This window comes from Ranitomeya variabilis, chromosome 4 (assembly GCF_051348905.1).
Source record: "Ranitomeya variabilis isolate aRanVar5 chromosome 4, aRanVar5.hap1, whole genome shotgun sequence".
NCBI lineage: Eukaryota > Metazoa > Chordata > Amphibia > Anura > Dendrobatidae > Ranitomeya > Ranitomeya variabilis.
Window position 1 is genome coordinate 47433344 of NC_135235.1, and position 23046 is coordinate 47456389.

The window sequence follows — 23046 nt, forward strand, 5'->3', positions numbered from 1 at the left end:
AGGGCGTGTAAATCAGTTTCTGGACATGCGCAGTCCGAAGTACGCAAGTGCAGCGAAACGCACACATACGCAAATGCGTTCCCATAGGCAGTAATGTGTTTTTTAACGCACTCATCCACATGCCTGCGCATATTTGACAGAAATTTGCCGCCTCAAGAATTACAACATGGTGCGTTAACTGCGCCCCGCCGTGCACAGCGAAAATACGCATGCGTAAGCGCAAACAGGCGAACGCATGCAAACGCATAAACCTGCGTTCACAGTGTAAAAGATAGGAAATCAAGACGCATGCGGATGAATGCGTCAGAAACACTGCGGACACAACCGCAAATGTGAAACCGGCCTTATACAACAGGTTTCTTTCTGCCAAGAGAGCAGGATTTGCCTGCGAGAAACAAAGCATAAAAAATGCAGTGAGTGAACATAGCCTAAGTCGGAAGCTAAAAATTACATTATACCACTCGTTTCGGTGTATTTTTTTTAAAATTGGTGTTGGCAAAAACTTGAGTGGGTTCAACACCCAGAAAAGTGCAAATCTTTCCATTGATAGTTATTTGTTGTGTAGGAGAAAAAAAAGTGGCGTTTTGTAAAAACCTTACTGCAATTTAATTGGGCATGTGAACACTTCATTAACCCCTTTATGACCTTGGGATTTTCCGTTTTTCCGTGTTCGTTTTTCGCTCCCCTCCTTTCCAGAGCCATAACTTTTTTATTTTTCCGTCAATATGGCCATGTGAAGGCTTATTTTTTGCAAAACAAATTGTACTTTTGAATGACATCATTGGTTTTAGCATGTCGTGTACTAGAAAACGGGAAAAAAATTCCAAGTGCGATGAAATTGCAAAAAAAGTGCAGTCCCACACTTGTTTTTTGTTTGGCTTTTTTGCTAGGTTCACTGAGTGCTAAAACTGACCTGCCATTGTGATTCTCCAGGTCATTACGAGTTCATAGACACCTAACATGACTAGGTTATTTTTTATCTAAGTGGTGAAAAAAAATTACAAACTTGGCTAAAAAAAAAAAAATTGCGCCATTTTCTGATACCGGTAGCGTCTCCTTTTTCATGATCTGGGATCGGTTGAGGGCTTATTTTTTGCGTGCTGAGCTGGCGTTTTTAATGATACCATTTTGGTGCAGATACATTCTTTTGATCGGCCGTTATTGCATTTTAATGCAATGTCGCGGCGACCAAAAAAACGTAATTCTGGCGTTTCAAATTTTTTTCTCGCTACACTTTTTAGCGATCAGGTTAATGCTTTTTTTATTGATAGATCAGGCGATTCTGAACGCGGCGATACCAAATATGTGTAGGTTTGATTATTTTTTTTTAATTGATTTATTTTGAATGGGGCGAAAGGGGGGTGATTTAAACTTTTATATTTTTTTCACATTTTTTTTCCTTTTTTTTTTTTTTTTTTACTTTTGCCATGCTTCAATAGCCTCCATAGGAGGCTAGAAGCTGGCACAATGCAATCGGCTCTGCTACATAGCAGCGATCATCAGATCACTGCTATGTAGCTGAAATGCAGGTGTGCTATGAGCGCCGACCACAGGATGGCGCTCACAGCTACCGGCGATCAGTAACCATAGAGGTCTCAAGGACCTCTATGGTTACTCTGCAGAAGCATCGCTGACCCCCGATCATGTGACGGGGGTCAGCGATGCGCTCATTTCCGGCCGCCCGGCCGGAAGCGCCGGTTAAATGCCGCTGTCAGCGTTTGACAGCGGCATTTAACTAGTTAATAGCGGCGGGTGAATGGCAATTTCACCCGCCGCTATTGCGGGCACATGTCAGCGGTTCAAAACAGCTGACATGTCCCAGCTTTGATGCGGGCTCACCACCGGAGCCCTGCATCAAAGAGGGGGATCTGACCTTGGATGTATTATCCCGTCCGATGTCAGAAAGGGGTTAATGTCAAGTTCATGGAACAATTTTGTGCATTTTATGCCTTTTTTAATGTGGTTTATTAAAGAAAACTGAACAGAGATTGATGCTGCCCAACCACGAGCAGCATGAATCAGTCACACTGCCTGCTTTATTGCAGCTATGCATGTTCTAGTCCGAAAAGCCACAGTATTTTAGAGGAAACATGCTTTGGAAAGCTGACCAGGGACTGTGTCTCTCAGATAACTTGCCTGAGGCTGGCCCTTGGCACCTTCACTCCCTTTTTCTCCCCAAAAGTAACAGGTTTTGCCCCATAAACATGCATAAGGAGAGAACTGTCAATCATGGGAGAGTATGCAAACGTCGCTGAGAACCTGCCCCAGATTAGGGATCAAAATTACATAAATTAGTGAAATTACCTTAGTCATCTTTTACGTCATCATTATGGTTTACGATCCTATTCCGCATCTTTTTCCAAATTGTCTTCATTATTAAAAAAAAACAAACAAAACATTCTAAGGTTGGGTGCAGATGACCGTGTGGCTTCTCGGGCATCCGCGTGGCTTCTCGGGCGATCGTGTGGCTTCTCGGAATGTCTCAATCCTCTCCATTCTCCCAGTATGTGGAAATCTGACTGCACTCGGATGTCGTCCAAGTGCAGTCCAGTGATTTCCACGGACTCATTGACTTTGCAAGTCCAAGTGCGATCCGAATATCAGATCAAATTCGGGCATGCTGAAATTTTTTTTTTCCCCCAGGACTGTCTTTGTACAAGGAAAAAAATTGAACATGTCAACAGCCCCATAGACTAACATTGGTTCCAGTGCGACCTGATGTTTTGTCAGATTGCACTCGGACTAATAATATGGTCTTCTGCACCTGCCCTTAGGCCTTTTATATGATAGCCTATTCTAGAGCATTTCCAAAAACGTAGACACCCATAGTGCAAAATCGCATGTACTTTTACTGTTGTCTCTGGCTGGGTTTTACAACTTTAGTCCACTTTCAAACAAAATAAGAATATTCAGGACACATTTTTGCTCTTCGTGAGGTCTGTGTCTCGACAGAGTGCTGGTTTCATGATCCAGATTAACAGTATCAAAGGGATCTACGATGCAGTCAGTTCTGTTCATCTGATAATCAAACCCACAACCAGGACCCAGACACTTGCCTGTAATATAAACACAAAAATGAACTCACAAATAATATATACGCTACCGTTCAAAAGTTTAGGGTCACTTAGAAATGTCCTTATTTTTTAAAAAAAGGCAGAGTTTTTTTTCCAATAAAGCTAACATTATGATTCAGAAATACACTCTATACACTGTTAATGTGGTAAATGACTATTCTAGCTGCAAACGTCTGGTTTGTAATGCAATATCTTCATAGGTGTATAGAGGCCCATTTCCAACAACCATCACTCCAGTGTTCTTTTGGTACTTTTGTGTTTGCTAACTGTGTAAGAAGGCTAATGGATGGTTAGAAAACCCTTGAAAACCCTTGTGCAAGTATGTTAGCACAGCTGAAAACAGTTTGGCTGATTAGAGAAGCTATAAACCTGACCTTCCTTTGAGCTAGTTGAGAATCTGGAGCATTACATTTGTTGGTTCCATTAAACTCTCAAAATGGCCAGGAAAAAAGAACTTTCATGTGAAACTCGACAGTCTATTCTTGTTCTTGGAAATGAAGGCTATTCCATTCGAGAAATTGCCAAGAAACTGAAGATTTCCTACAACGGTCTGTACTACTCCCTTCAGAGGAGATCACAAACAGGCTCTAACCAGAGTAGAAAGAGAAGTGGGAGGCCCCGCTGCACAACTGAGCAACAAGACAAGTACATTAGAGTCTGTAGTTTGAGAGATCGACGCCTCACAGGTCCTCAACGCAGCTTCATTAAATAGTACACGCAAAACGCCAGTGTCAACGTCTACAGTGAAGAGGCGACTCCGGGATGCTGGCCTTCAGGGCAGAGTGGCAAAGAAAAAGCCATATCTGAGACTGGTTAATAAAAGGAAAAGATTAATGTGGGCAAAAGAACACAGACATTGGACGGAGGAAGATTGGAAAAAAGTGTTATGGACAGACGAATCCAAGTTTGAGGTGTTTGGATCACACAGAAGAACATTTGTGAGATGCAGAACAACTGGAAAGATGATGGAAGAGTGCCTGACGCCATCTGTCAAGCATGGTGGAGGTAATGGTCTGGGGTTGCTTTGGTGCTTGTAAAGTGGGAGATTTGTACAAGGTAAAAGGGATTTTGAATAAGGAAGGGTATCACTCCATTTTGCAGTGCCATGCCATACCCTGTGGGCGGCACTTGACTGGAGCCAATTTCATCCTACAACAGGACAATGACCCAAAACACATCTCCAAATTATGCAAGAACTATTTAGGGAAGAAGCAGCAGCTGGTATTCTATCTGTAATGGAGTGGCCAGCGCAGTCACCAGATCTCAACCCCATTGAGCTGTTGTGGGAGCAGCTTGACCGTATGGGGCGCAAAAAGTGCCCATCAAGCCAAACCAACTAGTGGGAGCAGCTTCTGGAACCATGGGGTGAAATTTCTCCAGATGACCTCAGCAAATTAACTGCTAGAATGCCAAAGGTCTGCAATGCTGGAATTGCTGCAAAGGGAGCATTCTTTGACGAAAGCAAAGTTTGAAGGAGAAAATTATTTAAAAGAAAAATCTTTTTTTCGACCCTTGTCAATGTCTGGACTAGATTTTCAATTCATTTGGCAACTCATTTGATTAATAAAAGTATATGAGTTTTCATGGAAAACGCAAAATTGTCTCGGTGACCCTAAACTATACAGTAGTGTATATATTTATAATTTTTTATGATCTTTCTTGTAAATGTGGTGGTACAGGATTGTGGTTCAAGGAAGGAAAATTAAGGTAAACATGCGTCAACACAACCAGGGATGAAGAAAAGTTTCTGCCTTTGAGATATTTATCATAAACCATTGATATTATAGAAAATATGTGATTTAGAGCTAGTGCCCATTTATACATGGTACCGAAACTTGTCCCTACAACCTTACTAAATCTTCTCTTATGTAATGCTGCGTTGTACCAGCTGGGTGTGATGAAGAAGGTAACTGGAAGTGAATGTCCCCACCGATCTTCTTAGAAGGGTCTTTGTCCCGTCACCTTTAGCTGACCTTCACTTGACAATACTACAAGCCAGTGAAAGTCCTCTTTGTAGTAAATGTGGACAGTGGGGTATCACACAGTTTCCCTTGCACCTAGCTGCTATGTAAAGTTATCTATTGTCCTCGGGCAATACGTGGTCCCCTCTGTGACTGGCTGAGCTGACAGAATGCAAAACCCAGGATCCACTAAGGCTTCCCAGCTACTTTCATCAGATTCTTATTTAAATGGGGTCTTTTCTAGATCAAAAGGTTAAGAAATTCAGCTTCTTGGTAATCGCACTCCCTAAAGCAAATGACCAAATAATAGACGTTTATTAGAGGTTTTTATGTTTATATGTTTAGTAAATCACAATACAGAGAGTTAATGATATTTTGACCTTTCACTTCTTTCTGAGCATTGTCTGCTTTTAAGGTTAGTGTTTTATTCCCAGTTTGCGTTTTGTAAGTGAAAGGTCTTTTGAACGAGCTGAATATTTTAAATATGGATAACTTATATTTTTGTTTTCAATTTACACTTTTTCTAAAATATGTAGATGTGGAATCAAATAACCACACAAAATGAGCAAGACGACCTTTGGTACAATACTTAAAGCACATTTGTCAGTAGGATCTACCCTCCTAAGCTGTCTGGATATGTAGGTCATAGGAAGATGAATACAATGATACCTTGATATCTGCAATCCAGTATTTTGGGGGGGTTTTCCAGACCAATCCACGTTTTTCTTAGACTGCTTTCACACATCAGGCTTTTTGTTTCAGGCTAAATCCGGCAAATTTGCTAAAAAACGGATCCGGTGTGAAAAACTGATGCACCGGATCCGTTTTTTAGCTGGATCCGGCATTCTTTACGAGAGAGAGAGAGAGAGAACGAGAGAGAGAAAACGAACGGATTCTGTAGCCGGAATCGTTCATTCACACATCCGTTTCATGCGTTTATTGACGGAAACATCCCTTCAGGCTTTTTCGCCGCACAGAAAAAACGTTGCAGGGGACGTTTTTTGTGTCCGGCAAAAAAGCCTGAAGGGACGGATCCAGCACAAAACGGATGACCTTCAGGCACAATCCGCGCTAATACAACTCTATGGGAAAAAAACGGATCCGGCGTGTAAAAAAAACGGATCCGTTTTTTTCCGGATTTGCCGGATTGTGCCTGAAGCAAAAAACCTGATGTGTGAAAGCAGCCTTAATATGTTAAGATCTATGGGCCGGGCATAGATCTCCCTGAGAATCTGCCTCCCGAGCTTATTATAAATGAAAGGTGGTGCTACCAGTGTGAGACATGTAGATCAGGAGAGCGGAATGTCAGTCATTACATGTCTCACACTGGTAACTCCTCCTTTAATTTAAAATAAGCTCCGGAGGCAGATTCTTAGGGAGAGCTATGTCCGGCCCATAGATCTTAACAGATAATTTACACATTAAGAAAAATCTATTTTTTCCCGGGAATAAGACATCGGATCGCAAATATCAAGGTATCATTTTATTCAACTTCCTATGACCTACATGTCTATATAGACAGCTTAGGAGAGTAGATCCTACTGACAAATTCCCCTGCTTTAAGATTTGTAAGAATATGGAATGTGTACCTATCAAAGAATAGAAATTACACCTATTTTCTAGTGACTTCATCTGCATGTTTGCCCACTATGCAGGCATAATGCCTGTAAAATGCTCAATAAAACAAATGGGTCATTTACTGATGACGACTAATATATCATATAAATTAGATTTTTTTTTTTCATATTCCTATTTTTATTGGAGGAAAAAAAATTAACAAAATTGTTAATCTTGGAATTTTACATTGGCCAGAAGGGGCTTTTTAAGATAAATACTCCTTGGACTTTCAGGAAGAGTTTTCATCAGGCTCGTTATCCTCAGAGACAGGGTTACAATGACCAGTAATGCCTCCATACACTGCTAACACAGGATGCACCAATCACAATAGCCAGTCACAGCTGACCCTGCTCCTCTCCCTTCACAATGACTCTTGCACACGCTCATTAGATGCTTCAATATAAAGGATAGGGTCCAAGTCTGTTGATTACTGCTAATCTGTACGAATTTGCTAAATTAAAAAGTTACTATAAAATATCTGCAGTGGTTAGTGAGAAAATTGCAATGATTCTGTTTTGTATTTTTAATGAAAGATGTACGGTATTTGATAAGAAAGAGAAAAACATTCCAAAAATGTAAAAATAAATAAATAAAATACATTCAATACAAAAACCTGAATTAAACATGAGGTCTTTTTTTTTAAGGTGCTTTACCCTCAAATATTAAAAAATTAAATATCTGGGAAGACCAATAATTGTGATTTACTGGTCTGTTCTACTGGTGTATATTCACATGTGGCAAATTTCTTGCAGAAGTCTGAAACTCTGCCCAACTTTTTTGAATAGAATTGTGGCAAGCACAAGGTTTTCTGCAAGATCATTTCAGATGTATGGAAAGATGAAGAAGTTTCTGAATCAAATCTGCACGTGTGACTAAGCAGCTGGTAATTTTCTTTGGTGCTGCTTATCTTTCCATTGAAGCTTTTGGATGTATTAATATAATAATTTTTAGTTTTATATAGCGCTAACATATTCGGCAGCGCTTTACAGTTTGCACACATTCTCATCGCTGTCCCCATTGGGGCTCACAATCTAGATTCCCTATCAGTATGTCTTTGGAGTGTGGGAGGAAACCGGAGAATTCGGAGGAAACCCACGCAAACACAGGAAGAAGTAACAAACTCCTTGCAGATGTTGTCCTTGGTGGCATTTGAACCCAGGACTCCAGTGCTGTATTCTCACGTTGCAAAAATGCTGTGGTTCTTCTGCTTTTTATTCGCTGCTTTTTATAGTGTCGGCATAATGCATGAGATTTTAAGAAATCTCATGCAGAGACTGCAAAAAAAAAATATTGGCAATTGGTCCTAGCATGAACCGCTAATGCGCAGACCGGCCGTGACTCCCCTGACCAGAGAGTGACCGTTTCATATATTTCTGTGAGGCTGCTCCACTCTGGTCGGGAGACCCGCAACCAGTCTGTGCATTAGCGATACGATCTCTTAATGATTTTTCTGGATGTCTGAATGCGCCCTTACTATGGGCTTGCCAGAGATTTCCTACAGTAACTTGCGATTATGCAAATTTAGGGGCGATTAGGTCAAGAATTTTGTCATTACTTTTTGGAACCACCAATACTTGAATTTGCTACAGTGAGCAGGTAAACCAACAAATTACAACAATGCAATATCTCACAATATATAGAAGTATTATTTTTTTCTGCAATTTCAATATTTTTCCTTTCTGAAAAAATTAAATGAAGGTTATCTATTCTGATGTTTGCAGCCGCCACAATATTTAAGTAACACCAAGCGATATTCATTAGACAATAAAATAAATTATAAATCCACGCTATGAAAGTTCAACTTTTTAGAAAATACAATTTTAAGTTAATTTTTTTTGTGTGTTCTTCCAATTTTAATTTTTTTTTTAATGTATTTCAAAAATGGCAGGAAAAAAAAACAAACCAAAAAAGCATTTTATTTTTTTTATTGATGTCAAGGCAGGTTGAATTGGCCAGAGGAAGCATGTTTATAGACTGTGTGAAGAACTTTGTCTTTGTGTGGGAATGTTGGAGACACTGTTGTGGTTTGCTTGAATGAACTGCAATGACGTGACTAATAAGGTGCCCCGCTGAGAACCACAGAGGGGCTTATTCAGACCTCCCACCTCTGCCATTCAGCTCTAGTTCAGTGTGGCTAATTTTTCCCATTCCTTCAATTCTTTCGGCCTCCTTACAAACAGAAAAGTCAACTTTCACACCGAATGCCTGATAAGTGCTTTAGGAAATAATCATGTAAACAGTATGTTACCTTCTGACCTGCAGCTGATACCTTGGTCTGGGACAAAACCCTCAAGGCTATTGCATTAGGCATGGCTATTAGGGGAATAATACAGACGATCCTCCTTACAAAGTACCCTGAGAAATGGTTTCGCTAAATCAGTGTGCCCCTTGTCACATGGAGTTATGCTCAGCTGCCTCCCACATTAAATTGCATGCATTTGTTTGAGGGGCATTTTTTCCCAGCCTTTTGGTGCTTATCTGGAGAAAGTATTGCGGTCATCAATACTTGACACATGTTATTGTCAAAGTTTTGTCCTTCTTTACTGAAATGAAGCTGTGCAGTGAAATGGTGGTGGGTGAGTTAATGCCCATGAAAACTTCCAAGAAGATGAAGACAAATGTATTTATTTTTCTTCATTGAACTTCCCAGGAAACATTTATATATAGTGATTGATAAATATTAGATAATAGATATTAGATAGAAATTAGATAGCTCATAGATAATAGATGAGTGCTAGATATTAGATGATTGATATTCGATGATGGGTCATAGATATTAGATGATGGGTAATAGATATTAGATGGCGAGTCGTAGATAAATATTAGTTGATGGGTCATAGATAAAAGATGACAAGTCGTAGATAGATATTAGATGATGGGTCATAGATATTGGGTCATGTATATTGGGTATTGGGTCATGGATATTGGTGAGTCGTAGATAAATATTAGTTGACGGGTCATAGATAAAAGATGACGGGTCGTAGAGAGGTATTAGATGATGGGTTGTAGATAGATATTAGATGACGGGTCGTAGATAGATATTAGATGACGGGTCATGGATATTGGGTCATGGATATTGGGTATTGGGTCATGGATATTGGTTAGTCGTAGATAAATATTAGTTGACTGGCCATAGATAAAAGATGACGGGTCGTAGATAGATATTAGGTGATGGGTTGTAGATAGATATTAGATGACGGGTCGTAGATAGATATTAGGTGATGGGTCATGGATATTGGGTATTGGGTCACGGATATTGGCGAGTTGTAGATAAATATTAGTTGACTGGCCATAGATAAAAGATGACGGGTCGTAGATAGATATTAGGTGATGGGTTGTAGATAGATATTAGATGACGGGTCGTAGATAGATATTAGATGATGGGTCATGGATATTGGGTATTGGGTCACGGATATTGGCGAGTTGTAGATAAATATTAGTTGACTGGCCATAGATAAAAGATGACGGGTCGTAGATAGATATTAGGTGATGGGTTGTAGATAGATATTAGATGACGGGTCGTAGATAGATATTAGGTGATGGGTTGTAGATAGATATTAGATGACGGGTCGTAGATAGATATTAGATGATGGGTCATAGATATTGGGTCATGGATATTGGGTATTGGGTCATGGATATTGGGTCATGGATATTGGATATTGGGTCATGGATATTGTCGAGTCGTAGATAAATATTAGTTGACGGGTCATAGATAAAAGATGATGGGACGTAGATAGATATTAGATGATGGGTCATAGATATTGGGTCATGGATATTGGGTATTGGGTCATGGATATTGGGTCATGGATATTGGGTCATGGATATTGGGTCATGGATATTGGGTATTGGGTCATGGATATTGGATATTGGGTCATGGATATTGGCTATTGGGTCATGGAGATTGGGTCATGGAGATTGCGTCATGGAGATTGCGTCATGGAGATTGCGTCATGGAGATTGCGTCATGGAGATTGCGTCATGGAGATTGCGTCATGGAGATTGCGTCATGAGGATTGGATATTGGGTCATGGGGATTGGATATTGGGTCATGGGGATTGGATTTATATATTTAGCACCATTGATTCCATGGTGCTGTACAAGAGAAGGCGTTCCATACAAAACACAAATATCACTTACCATAAACTAACGATGATAAACTGATACAGAGAGGAGAGGACTCTGCCCTTGTCGGCTTAATTCTACAGGATGATGGGGAAGGACACAATAGGTTAAGGGATTGCCGTGGCTCCGGCGGTGTTGAGGTGCCAGCGTAATCATTGCAGGTTGTAAGCTTCCTTGAAGAGATGAGTTTTCAGGTTTCAACTCCGAATGTGGTGGATAATTGCCCGGTTTGGGCACAGAATTCCCATAGATATTGTGGAATATTCGGGAGAAGTCTTAGAGTCAATAATGACTGAATAAGCGTGAAGGAGAGAAGGAGGTTTTGGGAGGACCGGAGAGAACGTGAGGGAAGAAATCAGGAGATTAGTTTGGAGATGTACAGAGGAGAAAGGTTATGGACGGCTTTGTAGGTCTGTATTTGTAGTTTGAACTGTATACGCTGGGAAATTGGGAGCCAATGAAGGGATTTGCAAAGTGGGGAGTGGAGGAGTAGTGAGGAGAGAGATTAGTTAGTCGTGCAGCAGAGTTAAGGATGGACTGGAAAGGTGCAAGAGTGTTAGAAGGTAGGCCACATAGAAGGATGTTGCAGTAGTCGAGGCGGGAGATGATGAGGGCATGCACAAGCATTTTAGTAGATTGAGGGTTGAGGAAAGGATGGATTTTGGAAATATTTTTGAGCCAGAGGCGACAGGAAGTGGTGAGAACTTGGATGTGCGATTTGAAGGACAGGGCAGAGTCGAGGGTTACTCCAAGGCAGCGGATTTCCAGCATAAGGGAAAGTGTGATGTTATTTATTGTGATAGGTCAGATAGGGAAGATACATGAGATAGAAGAAAGATGAGTTCCGATTTGTCCACATTGAGCGAGAGGAGAAGGAGGAGGATATGACTTAGACACTCCAGGATTCTGGATAGCAGAGAGGTGACGTCTGTACCAGAGAGGTAGAGCTGAGTGTAATCAGTGTACAGATGGTTCTGTAAGCCATAGGGCTTTGACTTGTCCCAGGCCAAGGGTATAGATGGAGAAGAGTAGGGTTACTAAAGGTACCTTCACACTAAACGACTTTGCAACGATAACGATAGCGATCCGTGACGTTGCAGCATCCTGGATAGCGATATCGTTGTGTTTGACACGCAGCAGCGATCTGGATCCTGCTGTGATATCGCTGGTCGTTGCTGAAAGTCCAGAACTTTATTTGGTCGTCAGATCGGCGTGTATCGTCGTGTTTGACAGCAAAAGCAACGATGCCAGCAATGTTTTACAATGGTAACCAGGGTAAATATCGGGTTACTAAGCGCAGGGCCGCGCTTGGTAACCCGATATTTACCCTGGTTACCATTGTAAAAGTAAAAAAAAAAACACTACATACTCACCTTCTGATGTCTGTCACGTCACCCGGCGTCCGCGCTGCTGCTCAGAGCTTCCTGCACTGACTGTGTCAGTGCCGGCCGTAAAGCAAAGCACAGCGGTGACGTCACCGCTGTGCTTTAGGGCCGGCGCTTACACAGTGCAGGGAAGCTGAAGGCGAGGGACGCGACAGACACGGCAATGTAAGTATGTAGTGTTTGTTTTTTTTACATTTACACTGGTAACCAGGGTAAACATCAGGTTACTAAGCGCGGCCCTGCGCTTAGTAACCCGATGTTTACCCTGGTTACTCGGGGACTTCGGCATCGTTGGTCGCTGGAGAGCGGTCTGTGTGACAGCTCTCCAGCGACCACACAGCGACGCTGCAGCGATCGGCATTGTTGTCGATATCGCTGCAGCGTCGCTTAAGACAGAGCCTTAAGGGAATCCCAACCGAGAGAGCGGGATAAGTAGGTAGTGTGGGAGTAGGAGACGCTAAATGTGCAGTTTGTAAGGTTTGAGGAATCCAGGATAAGGTAAGGTCTTTGACGCCAAATAAAGAGAGGATCTGTAGTAGGAGGCAGTGGTCAACTGTGTCAAAGGCAGACAGATCAAGGAGGAGGAGTATAGAGTATTGTCCGTTAGCTTTGGCTGTAAATAAGTCATTAGTAATTTTGGTCAGGGCAGTTTCAGTGGAAAGGTGGGGATGGAAGCCAGATTGGAGGTTGTCAAAGAGTGAGTTAGATGACAAGTGGGAGGAAAGTCTAGCATGAACATGCTGCTCAAGGAGTTTGGAAGTGAAAGGGAGCAGCGGTATGGGGCGATGGCTGGACATAGTGGTCGGGTCGGGATGGCTTTTCAAGAATAGGCGTGATTATGGCATATTTGAAAGCATTATAGATGATGGGTCATCTACCTTGTGCCAGTCATTACATTGGCTACCCATCCACTCCAGAATCCAGTACAAAACTACTACCCTCATCCACAAAGCACTCCATGGCTCAGCACCACCCTACATCTCCTCTCTGGTCTCAGTCTACCACCCTACCCGTGCCCTCCGCTCCGCTAATGACCTCAGGTTAGCATCCTCAATAATCAGAACCACCCACTCCCGTCTCCAAGACTTTACACGTGCTGCGCCGATTCTTTGGAATGCATTACCTAGGTTAATACGATTAATCCCCAATCCCCACAGTTTTAAGCGTGCCCTAAAAACTCATTTGTTCAGACTGGCCTACAGTCATTAACCTAACCATCCCTGTGTGGCCCATAAAAAAAAAAAAAAAACATAATCAGGTTCCTCGCATCATGTTCTCATACACTTTATACAGTTAATAGCCCTCTGTGTCTGTACTGCTACATACTTAGGCAGTTAACTGGTTCATGCAGCTTTACATGAACACCCGAGCCTTACACTATGGCTGGTCCGAATCACTAAAGCAATTGTTACCATCCACCTCTCGTGTCTCCCCTTTTCCTCATAGTTTGTAAGCTTGCGAGCAGCAGGGCCCTCATTCCTCCTGGTATCTGTTTTGAACTGTGATTTCTGTTATGCTGTAATGTCTATTGTCTGTACAAGTCCCCTCTATAAGTTGTAAAGCGCTGCGGACTATGTTGGCGCTATATAAGTAAAAATTATTATTATTATTATTATTATTTATTAGAAATTGGGCCATAAAGAGAGATTAGATGAATATTTTAAATGGTAGATATTTTTCAAACATTGCATTGAAGTAATTAATTTACAGAGATTGTAGCCACTAAATTAAAGATCTGTGCTTTTGTTGTTGTTTTTATTTTTGCAATTCCTGTGGTTTTCTCCTAGCACACATGCCCTCTCTTAGGTCATTTCGGATCATTACTCTAGTTTCAGAATGTGAAATGTCAGAATAATGCTAGTCAATGATTTACTTCAGCCTTTATTTCTTTCAGCACATACTCAGTGGGTGAGAAATTTCCATACATGTGGTCAGTATTTGTAGCATTGCCTTTATATTGTGCGACTGGGTGATGTGGACAGTCAGCCTCGTGCTGCCTCCATGCAGGTCCTGGTAATTTTCTCCTGCTCTGCACCGATCACATAGATCAGTGTGGGGCAGGAAGAGAGCGGGCAGCTCTCTGATCGGGAAAGAGTATAAGGAGCACACTTTTTTTTTTTAGCAAGAGCTTGTCTAGTTAAAAAAGTGTGTATTAGGGTATGTGCACACGTCAGGATTTCTTGCAGAAATTTCCTGAAGAAAACCGGAAATTTTCTGCAAGAAATCCGCTTTTTTTTTTTTTTGCGTTTTTTTTCGCGTTTTTTTTTTAGCATTTTGCAAGCGAAATTAGCTTGCAGAATGCTAAAGTTTTCCAAGCGATCTGTAGCATCGCTTGGAAAACTGACTGACAGGTTGGTCACACTTGTCAAACATAGTGTTTGACAAGTGTGACCAACTTTTTACTATAGATGCAGCCTATGCAGCATCAATAGTAAAAGATAGAATGTTTAAAAATAATAAAAAAAAATGTAAAAAATGGTTATACTCACCTGCAGACAGTCGATCTCCTCAGCGGCGTCCGTTCCTATAGATGGTGTGTGTGTGCAGGACCTTCGATGAACGTCGCGGTCACGCGACCAATCACAAGCCGCGACGTCATCGCAGGTCCTTCACCACACCATCTATAGGAACAGAAGCGGCAGCATGCACCTGAGAGGCGGGAAGACTCCGGGGCCATCAGAGGGTGAGTATATGACTATTTTTTATTTTCTTTTTTTTTTTTTTTTACCAATTATATGGTGCCCAGTCCGTGGAGGAGAGTCTCCTCTCCTCCACCCTGGGTACCAACCGCACATAATCTGCTTACTTCCCGCATGGTGTGCACAGCCCCGTGCGGGAAGTAAGCAGATCAATGCACTCCTAGGTGTGCGGAATCCAACAATTCCGCAAATTTAATGAACATGTTGCTTTTTTTTCCGCGATGCGATTTTTTCGCAGAAAAAAATGCAACATTTGCGCAAAAAATGTGGAATACCCTGAAAATAATGGGAGGCATATGTTAGCGTTTTTTTTGCTTTTTTTTGCGTTTTTATAGCGAAAAACGCAAAAAAACCCGCAAAAAATACTGAACGTGTGAACATGGCCTTAAAGTCTAAAAAAAAATGCAAGCTATACGAGATGTGTGCAAAGTTGTAATCAGGTGGAAAAAGCAGGACTCGCTGGCTTTCCCTAGGAGTCCTGATAGCATTTACACAGCTTATTATGTTCATAAAAACACTACAAGGGCTTGTTCACACGACCATAGTTTTCCTCTGAGTGCTGTCCATTTTTTTCAATGTTGTTCAATGGGGCAGTGCAGATGACCGATTTATTTTTTTTTCCACTGACAGACTCTGCGTGTGAAAAAAAAAAATGGCAGCCAGTAGAAATTTTCTATGAAAATTGGGTGACTCGCTAATCCAAGTCTGTGAGCACCAAACCTGAGCCGCAGTACGGCATCCGATTTTTTTTTTTTTTTTAATGGATACATCGCAATTCTGTAACATAGGCCGCTGTAAAAAAAAAAAAAAAAATTGTATGCAGAAGGCAAGAGAGAAAACAATTGTCCCAAGTTTCTAGAAAGAAACAGTGAATGATTTTTTATAAGCTCGTGTGAACGAGGCCGAACCCAGAGTCAGATAATAAAACCACATTCACACATTCAGTATTTGGTCAGTATTTTACATCTGTATTTTTAACCTACTCCTGGTTTTGCCTTTTAAATACTGAAGTGATGCTCAAGCCGCAATTTCAATAAAGTTTAATAGGAAACAATCAGCAGCTTGTTGACTGCTTCCGTGTAATACATTTTTCTGTGCTAAAAAAAAAGGAATAGTTGGAAAAAAAAAATATTATAAATGTTAGATATGACCAGAGGTGGAGCTTCACTTTACATGTACCACACTTGCAAAAAAAGCTGTACTTTAAAAGATAGCATATTTTGATGAAACTGTCCCTCGAAACGTCCTTCGGGTTCTAGAGAGCCATTAGAAAATTTGCCTTTTTGAGCGCTCCCGGTGATGTATTGTGATCTTGTGTTATACCGCTCGCACTGTTACTAGTTCACCTCCTGCTCACCCTTTGTGGAATGAATCATGCTATTGTTATGATGCATCCCTTGTAACATTTACCAATGGATGCCCTCACAGGGACGACTTATGGCTTCTTCATGGGATAACATTTATAAAATCCTTAAACTGCAGCCATAAAGCTGCGAAGTAGAAGAAGCCATTTTAATTTATCACGACTTTTCTGTATTTATTTTGGTTATCACAAATCTATCTGTTCCTGCCCCAAAGTCTGAATATTTCAGTTGTTGTGAGATCTGTAGCGTCCCCGATGAGGAGCATTACCTGTGGCCGTGCCATCCATTGCTGTCAGGCGGGGGATAGAAAGTGACATTACATTAAAATCTGGATTCTCTTGATCTCATATATAAACCTAAAGTACAGTGAGTGTCTAATACAGGGGGTGTAAAGCAGGAGTCTAGCTATAGGGGCCGCAAAGGAAGGAGTTGCTTTCAGTGCCAGACAAAAGTATTACTAATGGCACTTGGTAAATCGGGTGGTGCTGTTACAGATATTGTGTTGGGTCCCAGGAGCTTAAAAAGAATTTATCACCTGATTACAAATTGCATACATTAATAACTAAGTGTTAGACTTGATGAGGCTGTTGTACTCACTGTGAAAATCCATGTCAGAATGGCTGTATAATCCTGTAATTAAAATTAGTCTAATTAGAGCTGGACTTTTTTTTATGCCCCTTCCCAATATAAAATTTAATAGTGGGTCTTATATAAGTTGTCATATAGGACGCACACCATTTACGACCGATATTGGCATCTGCCTGTAACAGCAGCAACCAGAGCTGGCTGTTTAATATCCGGTACTTTCTGAAAAAAAAAACTGTGCCTAAATACTAACAGGCAGGTAGTTGCTACCTACCTGTCTATTGTGCACGGTGTCATTCTACCTCTGCACAGAGTGGTCACAGGCCGCTCCTGCCGACGATTCTACTGCCTCTGCTGACATGACGTCAACAGAGCAGCGGCTATTTTTCTTCCCTACAGCGTTGACTGGGTGGGACTTCTGATGTCATTCTGATTGACAGCCAGCTCCCCCCAGTTAGGCAGCGGGAGTCTGGCTGTCAATCAGAATGATGCTGGAAGTCTCGCCCTGTCAGCAGAGTAGAGCAGAAAAGAATCTGTCGAGGTGACATCAGCAGAGGCAGCTGAATCGCCGGCAGGAGCGATCTGTGACTGCTCTGTGCTGTGGAAGAACGGCGCGGTGCACAACGGGCAGGTAAGTAGGATCTACCTGCCTGTTAGGGCTTAGGCACATTTTTTGTATATCAGAACGTCTCCCCCCCCCCCCCCTTTAACCATTTAAATGCCGCTGTCAATCACTGATATTTCTTAAAAATATAATTTAATCAATAGATCATTTTTTGATTAAACAGTCCCTTTAAGAGTTGAGATTCTTAACGAGGAGGTAAATGTACAAGAATTTCAAGTTTTTGAGGGGTATTTGGCCCTCATCCTTCATTGAAGAACACTTTCCACTATGCACAGCCAGCAATCCATAGCTGGAACACTCAGGGCTGCCTTTCTGTATCTTCAGGGCAAAGCATGATCTTCCGAACCGAGGTGAAACTTATCATTTTTATGAAATCCCCAAATGTGTTTAAGTAATGTAATTGAGCTTTAATTAACTGATTTCTTTTTGTTTCTGGCCCGGATTTTTTTCTTTTTTTTTTTACTCCATCATTTCTGACTTGTGATATCCATTTAGTTAACAAGCCGTAAGTAGCAGATCTTTGGCAAGAAGTGTCAATTTAAAAAAAATGACTTTGGGGAAAAATTAGCTGCACATACCTTCCTTGAAAAATCAATTTATTTAAAAAGCAATCCGTCACGCCTTTCTGCCACTTTACCAACATTCATTATTTTTATGTTAGCTGTAAATGACCTTGAGCAATGCCAAAAATCGAAATGAATTACTGAAATTGGCAAAGGCCAAAATGTCTTTGCTTAAAGTTAATGTGTTATGAATTGTGGTGTGAACCTAACAGGAATGGTTAGAACTTTTGGAGATAAATGGACTGATGTTCTTGTGACCGGTATTGACACCTGCTTGAAATGTATAAGACATTGATTCTAGTTAAATTTAAGATAATATTCGGTCGTCTTGTAATATCACCTTTCAAAATATCCTTATTTTTGTTTGTCCAGCCCTGTTTTTTGTAATAATAAGTCTCCCGCTACTCATTCATACAAAGGGCGCTCAGCTCGGCCGGTATCGCCTGTGTTCTCTACTAGAGGACCTCTACCACACACATTTTAACAGCAGCTTATCTCCAAGTGAACAAGAAAGATTGGCCATTGAAAATCTAAAGTTATGATGGCAGGAGAGAATTGGGAGGCCCCCGTAAAAATCAGACCTCAATCTGATATCTGCAGATTTGGCCCACTTTAGTCAAATTTGTAGGGAGGCCTTTAGGCCCGTTTCCTACTGCATTTGCTTGAAATTACCAGGAAAAATGTCTTGGGTTGTTAAAAATTCAGTTTGACCATTTTTTTTTCTCAGTAATGCTTGTTTCACCGAAACTAATGTGGTCCTAATAAATCTTTCATATGGGCTGTCGCCCAACTTGAATCTTAAAACAAGAAGTCTCTAGTTACTCAATGTTACAGGAGGAAGGTAACATGGAAATTTCTGGACATGATTTTTATCTATCTTGATTGAATAAAGGTCTTAATATTTATATATTTTATCCATGGGGTTGTCTCTGAAGCAGATACATTGATTTATTAATTAACAGACAGTTGCAGATATTCCTACGACACTTCTCCCTAAAAGCTTATCATGTTCACAACCGTAGCCTTTGTTTTATTCCTATATTGATTTTTTTTATTGAGCCTTTTATTCATTAAAAGCTGTTTAAAATGCTGTTATGTGACTGACATGGTTTCATTTTTTAGTATTACAGATCATCGATTTGAGAAAGTTCCTTACTTTGTCTTTGGAGATTTTAATTTTCGACTGGATTTAAAATCAGTGGTAGAGGTAAGCCATGTACAGTTTGCTCCATTCTTTATACGGTGGAAATGATGAACCAAAATCTAATGATTAACTGATTATTTTTATGATCCTGCTTCTATCATTTACTCCCTTTTATGCCCTTTAAGGATTATCAGGTAAAAGTCCAGAGCGACTCCCTTTTTACGGCATTACAACCCGCACACCTGACGGACATGCGTGCGTGATCGGCAGGAATGCTGGTCGTAATGCGATTGGCTCTGCTCTTCTCCAGATAATCCCCTTACGTAGAATTTTTAAGCCAGGGATAAATTATTGGTGCTGTGAGTATCGTAATTTTTGAATGTATAGATGACGTTCCTATCACGGCAATCCTCACAGCCTCGAAGTAGAATTGTTGCCCATCGTCTCTCATGGCCGATCTGTGGTGGTCCATGTTGAGCATCAATTAAATTTTACATCTTTGAAGATGCTAGCAATTTTTTATTTTTTTTATTTTTTTAAACCATGGGCTAGCTGAAGTGTCACAGGCTACCTACAGACCACTGATTTATTTGTTATGCATTTTTGCTTTCTTTTAGCCTTAAGCCTTTCGCTAATCTCCCTACTGTTACAACTCTGTTACTGTTCTCTTGTTCTGGTGGTTTTTCACGTTCACCTTTTCTGGTCTGGTTAGACCCCGAGGCACACACAAAAAAAAAAATGTTTAGCAGTTGCTCGTACAACTGAATCTGTGAAGAACCTTTGCATTGCATCTTTTACAAATTTAATTATTTTCTCCCATATTAAATCTTCCTGTTTAAGCCGCAAAATAAAATGTTGTGATTGATTCGGATTAAATGAGGGAAAGAAAAAAGTCAAATGCTCATTTTGAAAATACAAAATATGAATAATATGGCTGTTCTAGTTTTTCTGCTGCCAAAAACAGCAGGTGAGAAACCACAGGAAAATGCCAAGTGCGAATATAATAGCGGCTCAATCTAACGCTGTGGCTCAAGATACAGTGATATCACTTTTTGATCCAAGCACCTGGATCAGTAAACAGCTTCTTTATGCCAAATTTTGTTTGTTGTTTACGTTTTATCAGATTGGTTATGTTATCGATAAGTTTTTCTGCTATTTTCTTAACTATAAATTTTAGCAGATGAAGAAATCCTGTCCTTTTTATTAACTTTTCCAAGCAGTAACTTTTGTGACGATGGCAAAAATGGCCAACGAATAACCTATCCAACCAGAAAGAGGACATCACTTACAATATACTTGTTCGCTAGTCAAACCAAAAACATCAGTTTATAGAATTCATGCCGGTTTTACATATCCGAAAACTAACATGGTCAGAGTATGATCTGTAATGCCTTGACTAAATGTAGATCTCTTGTTCTGAACTCTGAAACCTCATGATATGCTGCTTAGACTATGAATGTTGGAAGTGTGAAACCAGCCTAAAATTGTTCAAGGTGTTGGGTAGACTTTCACTCATGGCAAATCTGATATCCTGTATTAGTAGACACTACTGTATGCTATGTGGTGGTTCCTGAGCAGCAAATATCATGCAAGAGACCGAATATTTAGATTGGGACACATGCACAATGTGTTAAATCAGAGGGGAGGAAATGTGTGTACCACCAAATTAAGGGTGCTGTCAGATGGTCATATATATCAGACCAAGATCGGAATGCAGCGCACGGACTGGCAGGTGGCTCTCCCAACCCGAGCGTGACAGCTGCATAGATATATACATGAAGCTTTCACATTCAGGTCGGGAGAGCCGCCAGCCAGTCTAAGCACTGCGTTCCAGTCTCTTTCCAATTTATACTGCCCCTAAAATTGACTTTATTATTTAGAAAGTGCACTAACCTCTCTAATGTAGGGAACATTTTTTTCAGACTTTTTTTTTTTTTTTTTGTAAAATGGTAAAAATTAAAAAAATTGTAACTCTGCTGCTTAAAATGATGGGCAAATAAACCTGACTTCATTACTCTGTTACCCTGCACACCTAATCAAATAGCTGGGTCTTTTACACCTTGGTGTCTACCCTTCAGTAGAGCAGATAGTGTACCTGTGGCCGAGCACAATTATTCTCCTAATCACCGCTGCAACAGCTGTGTTTGCTCTTCTAGGTCCATACTTTTGTACCTTGTTTATGGCCATTTTGGACAATACTGGCGTGTAAGTAATTAGCTTACTGTAAATCATCCTTCATTGCAGTCCAAGTGGTCATTTAGTCATTGAAAAGAAGAATTGCCTCTCTGCCTTGCAGATATCTCAGCCGTGCCTTTTGCATTGTATCATTGTCAAAAAGAATTGTGAGTGTTCTGGTATTAAAGACAAGTTGTGGAGACTTCACTTGAGGCGCTTCAATACTTTGGATAGAACAAAAAAAAACCACCAGAACACGGGCCAAGGTTCTTACCTGTCTAGGCCTCTAAACAAATGCACTATCAGGGTGCAGCGGACCCAAGAAAAGATGGCGACTACACAGGTGCGGTAATACCAAATGAGACAGCCAGCCTACAATCAGGGATTGGCCGCTTGGCACACCAGTGCAAACAAATAATCTGCAGAAGTGTTCACACAGAAAAATGCAGAGCATCTGGCTCAAAGCCTATTAATGACGCCCTATGGTGGGCTGACCAGTGCTAACTCATGCGTCCCGTGTGAACAGAGGCCACAACTTACAGAGCCATCTGGGCCCAGCTGCACCCCGAAAAATAAAGTGCATAACAACACATAGCAATATATGTAAGGTATTAGTTAATATTATGGCCACAATACGTAAGCTGGCAACCCACGTCAAGGGTCCTCACACTTGCCAGTTCTACTCTAACAACAAAAACCACCAAAAGAGGAAAAATCCTACACTATTATAGAAAAAAAACACCAGAACACAGGCAAAATGTGCTTACCTGTCCAGGCCTCTAAACAAATGCACTATCAGGGTGCAGCGGACCGAAGTTGCCATCTTTACTTTGGTCCGCTGCATCCTGATAGTGCATTTGCTTAGACACATGGACAGGTAGGCACATTTTGCCTGTGTTCTGGTAGTTTTTTTTTCTATAATAGTGGCGGATTCTTCCTCTTTTGGTGGTTTTTGGATAGAACAAGTAACAAGCATTCTTTTGCAGAAGAATAAAACCAACATATTCTGATGAGTTTATGGTGGCACTATATTACAGTATTCAAACATTAATCTGTACCAAAAATCTATAATCATTAAAAAATTAAAATTTAAAAAATGTAATGAGAGAATGAAATTAAAAATGTAAACTTCGAAATCCCAAATGTTGGATGCTGGGTGTCCAACTACTGGGAGCCCCACCAATTCCAAAAACTTGGCTGTTGGATATGTGACGGTAAGCTTTGTGACTGTTTCAAGTGGCGACCCGCAGAATTGTGGATACAGCTCTCAACTATAACCTGTAAGTCGGGGCTACTTCGAAAAGTTAAGCTTTGTGTTTCGAAAAGAAAGCCAGGTACAGATGAACATTGGTGTTCTAGAACTATTGATATCTGAAGCTATGTGCACTTGTACAAAGGCTATCTAGCAAGAAAGCAAGGCACACGCATATTCATTTCCACACAGGGATGGAAAATTTGTGCTTCAAAATTTTCCACAAATTCACAGATATTTACTTGTTTTTGGCGGAGATTTTGTTGTGGATTCATGGTACATTTTAGCCCTTCTACGTAGAAAGTTACGCTAAGAAAATCCGTGACAGATTCCCAGTAGAAAGTTTGGTACAGATTTTACAAATTTGTAGCATTTTCATTCACTCCCTAAAGAATTCCTCAGTATGTGAATGAAATTTGTAGAATCTAATAAATTTGCTTGATACCAATTTATCATGTTCTTTTTATTAGTTACGTTCGG

General features: G+C 40.7%; 1 protein-coding gene across 2 annotated transcripts in view; it reads left to right on the forward strand.

Moving 5' to 3' along the window:
- The window catches only part of INPP5A (inositol polyphosphate-5-phosphatase A), a 473991-nt gene that overhangs the window by 313519 nt on the left and 137426 nt on the right, over window positions 1-23046 (forward strand). For both annotated transcript variants that reach the window (XM_077258448.1, XM_077258449.1), the window contains exon 9: window positions 19118-19202. In XM_077258448.1, coding sequence (XP_077114563.1) covers window positions 19118-19202 — 85 coding nt within the window. The remainder of the gene's footprint in view (window positions 1-19117; window positions 19203-23046) is intronic.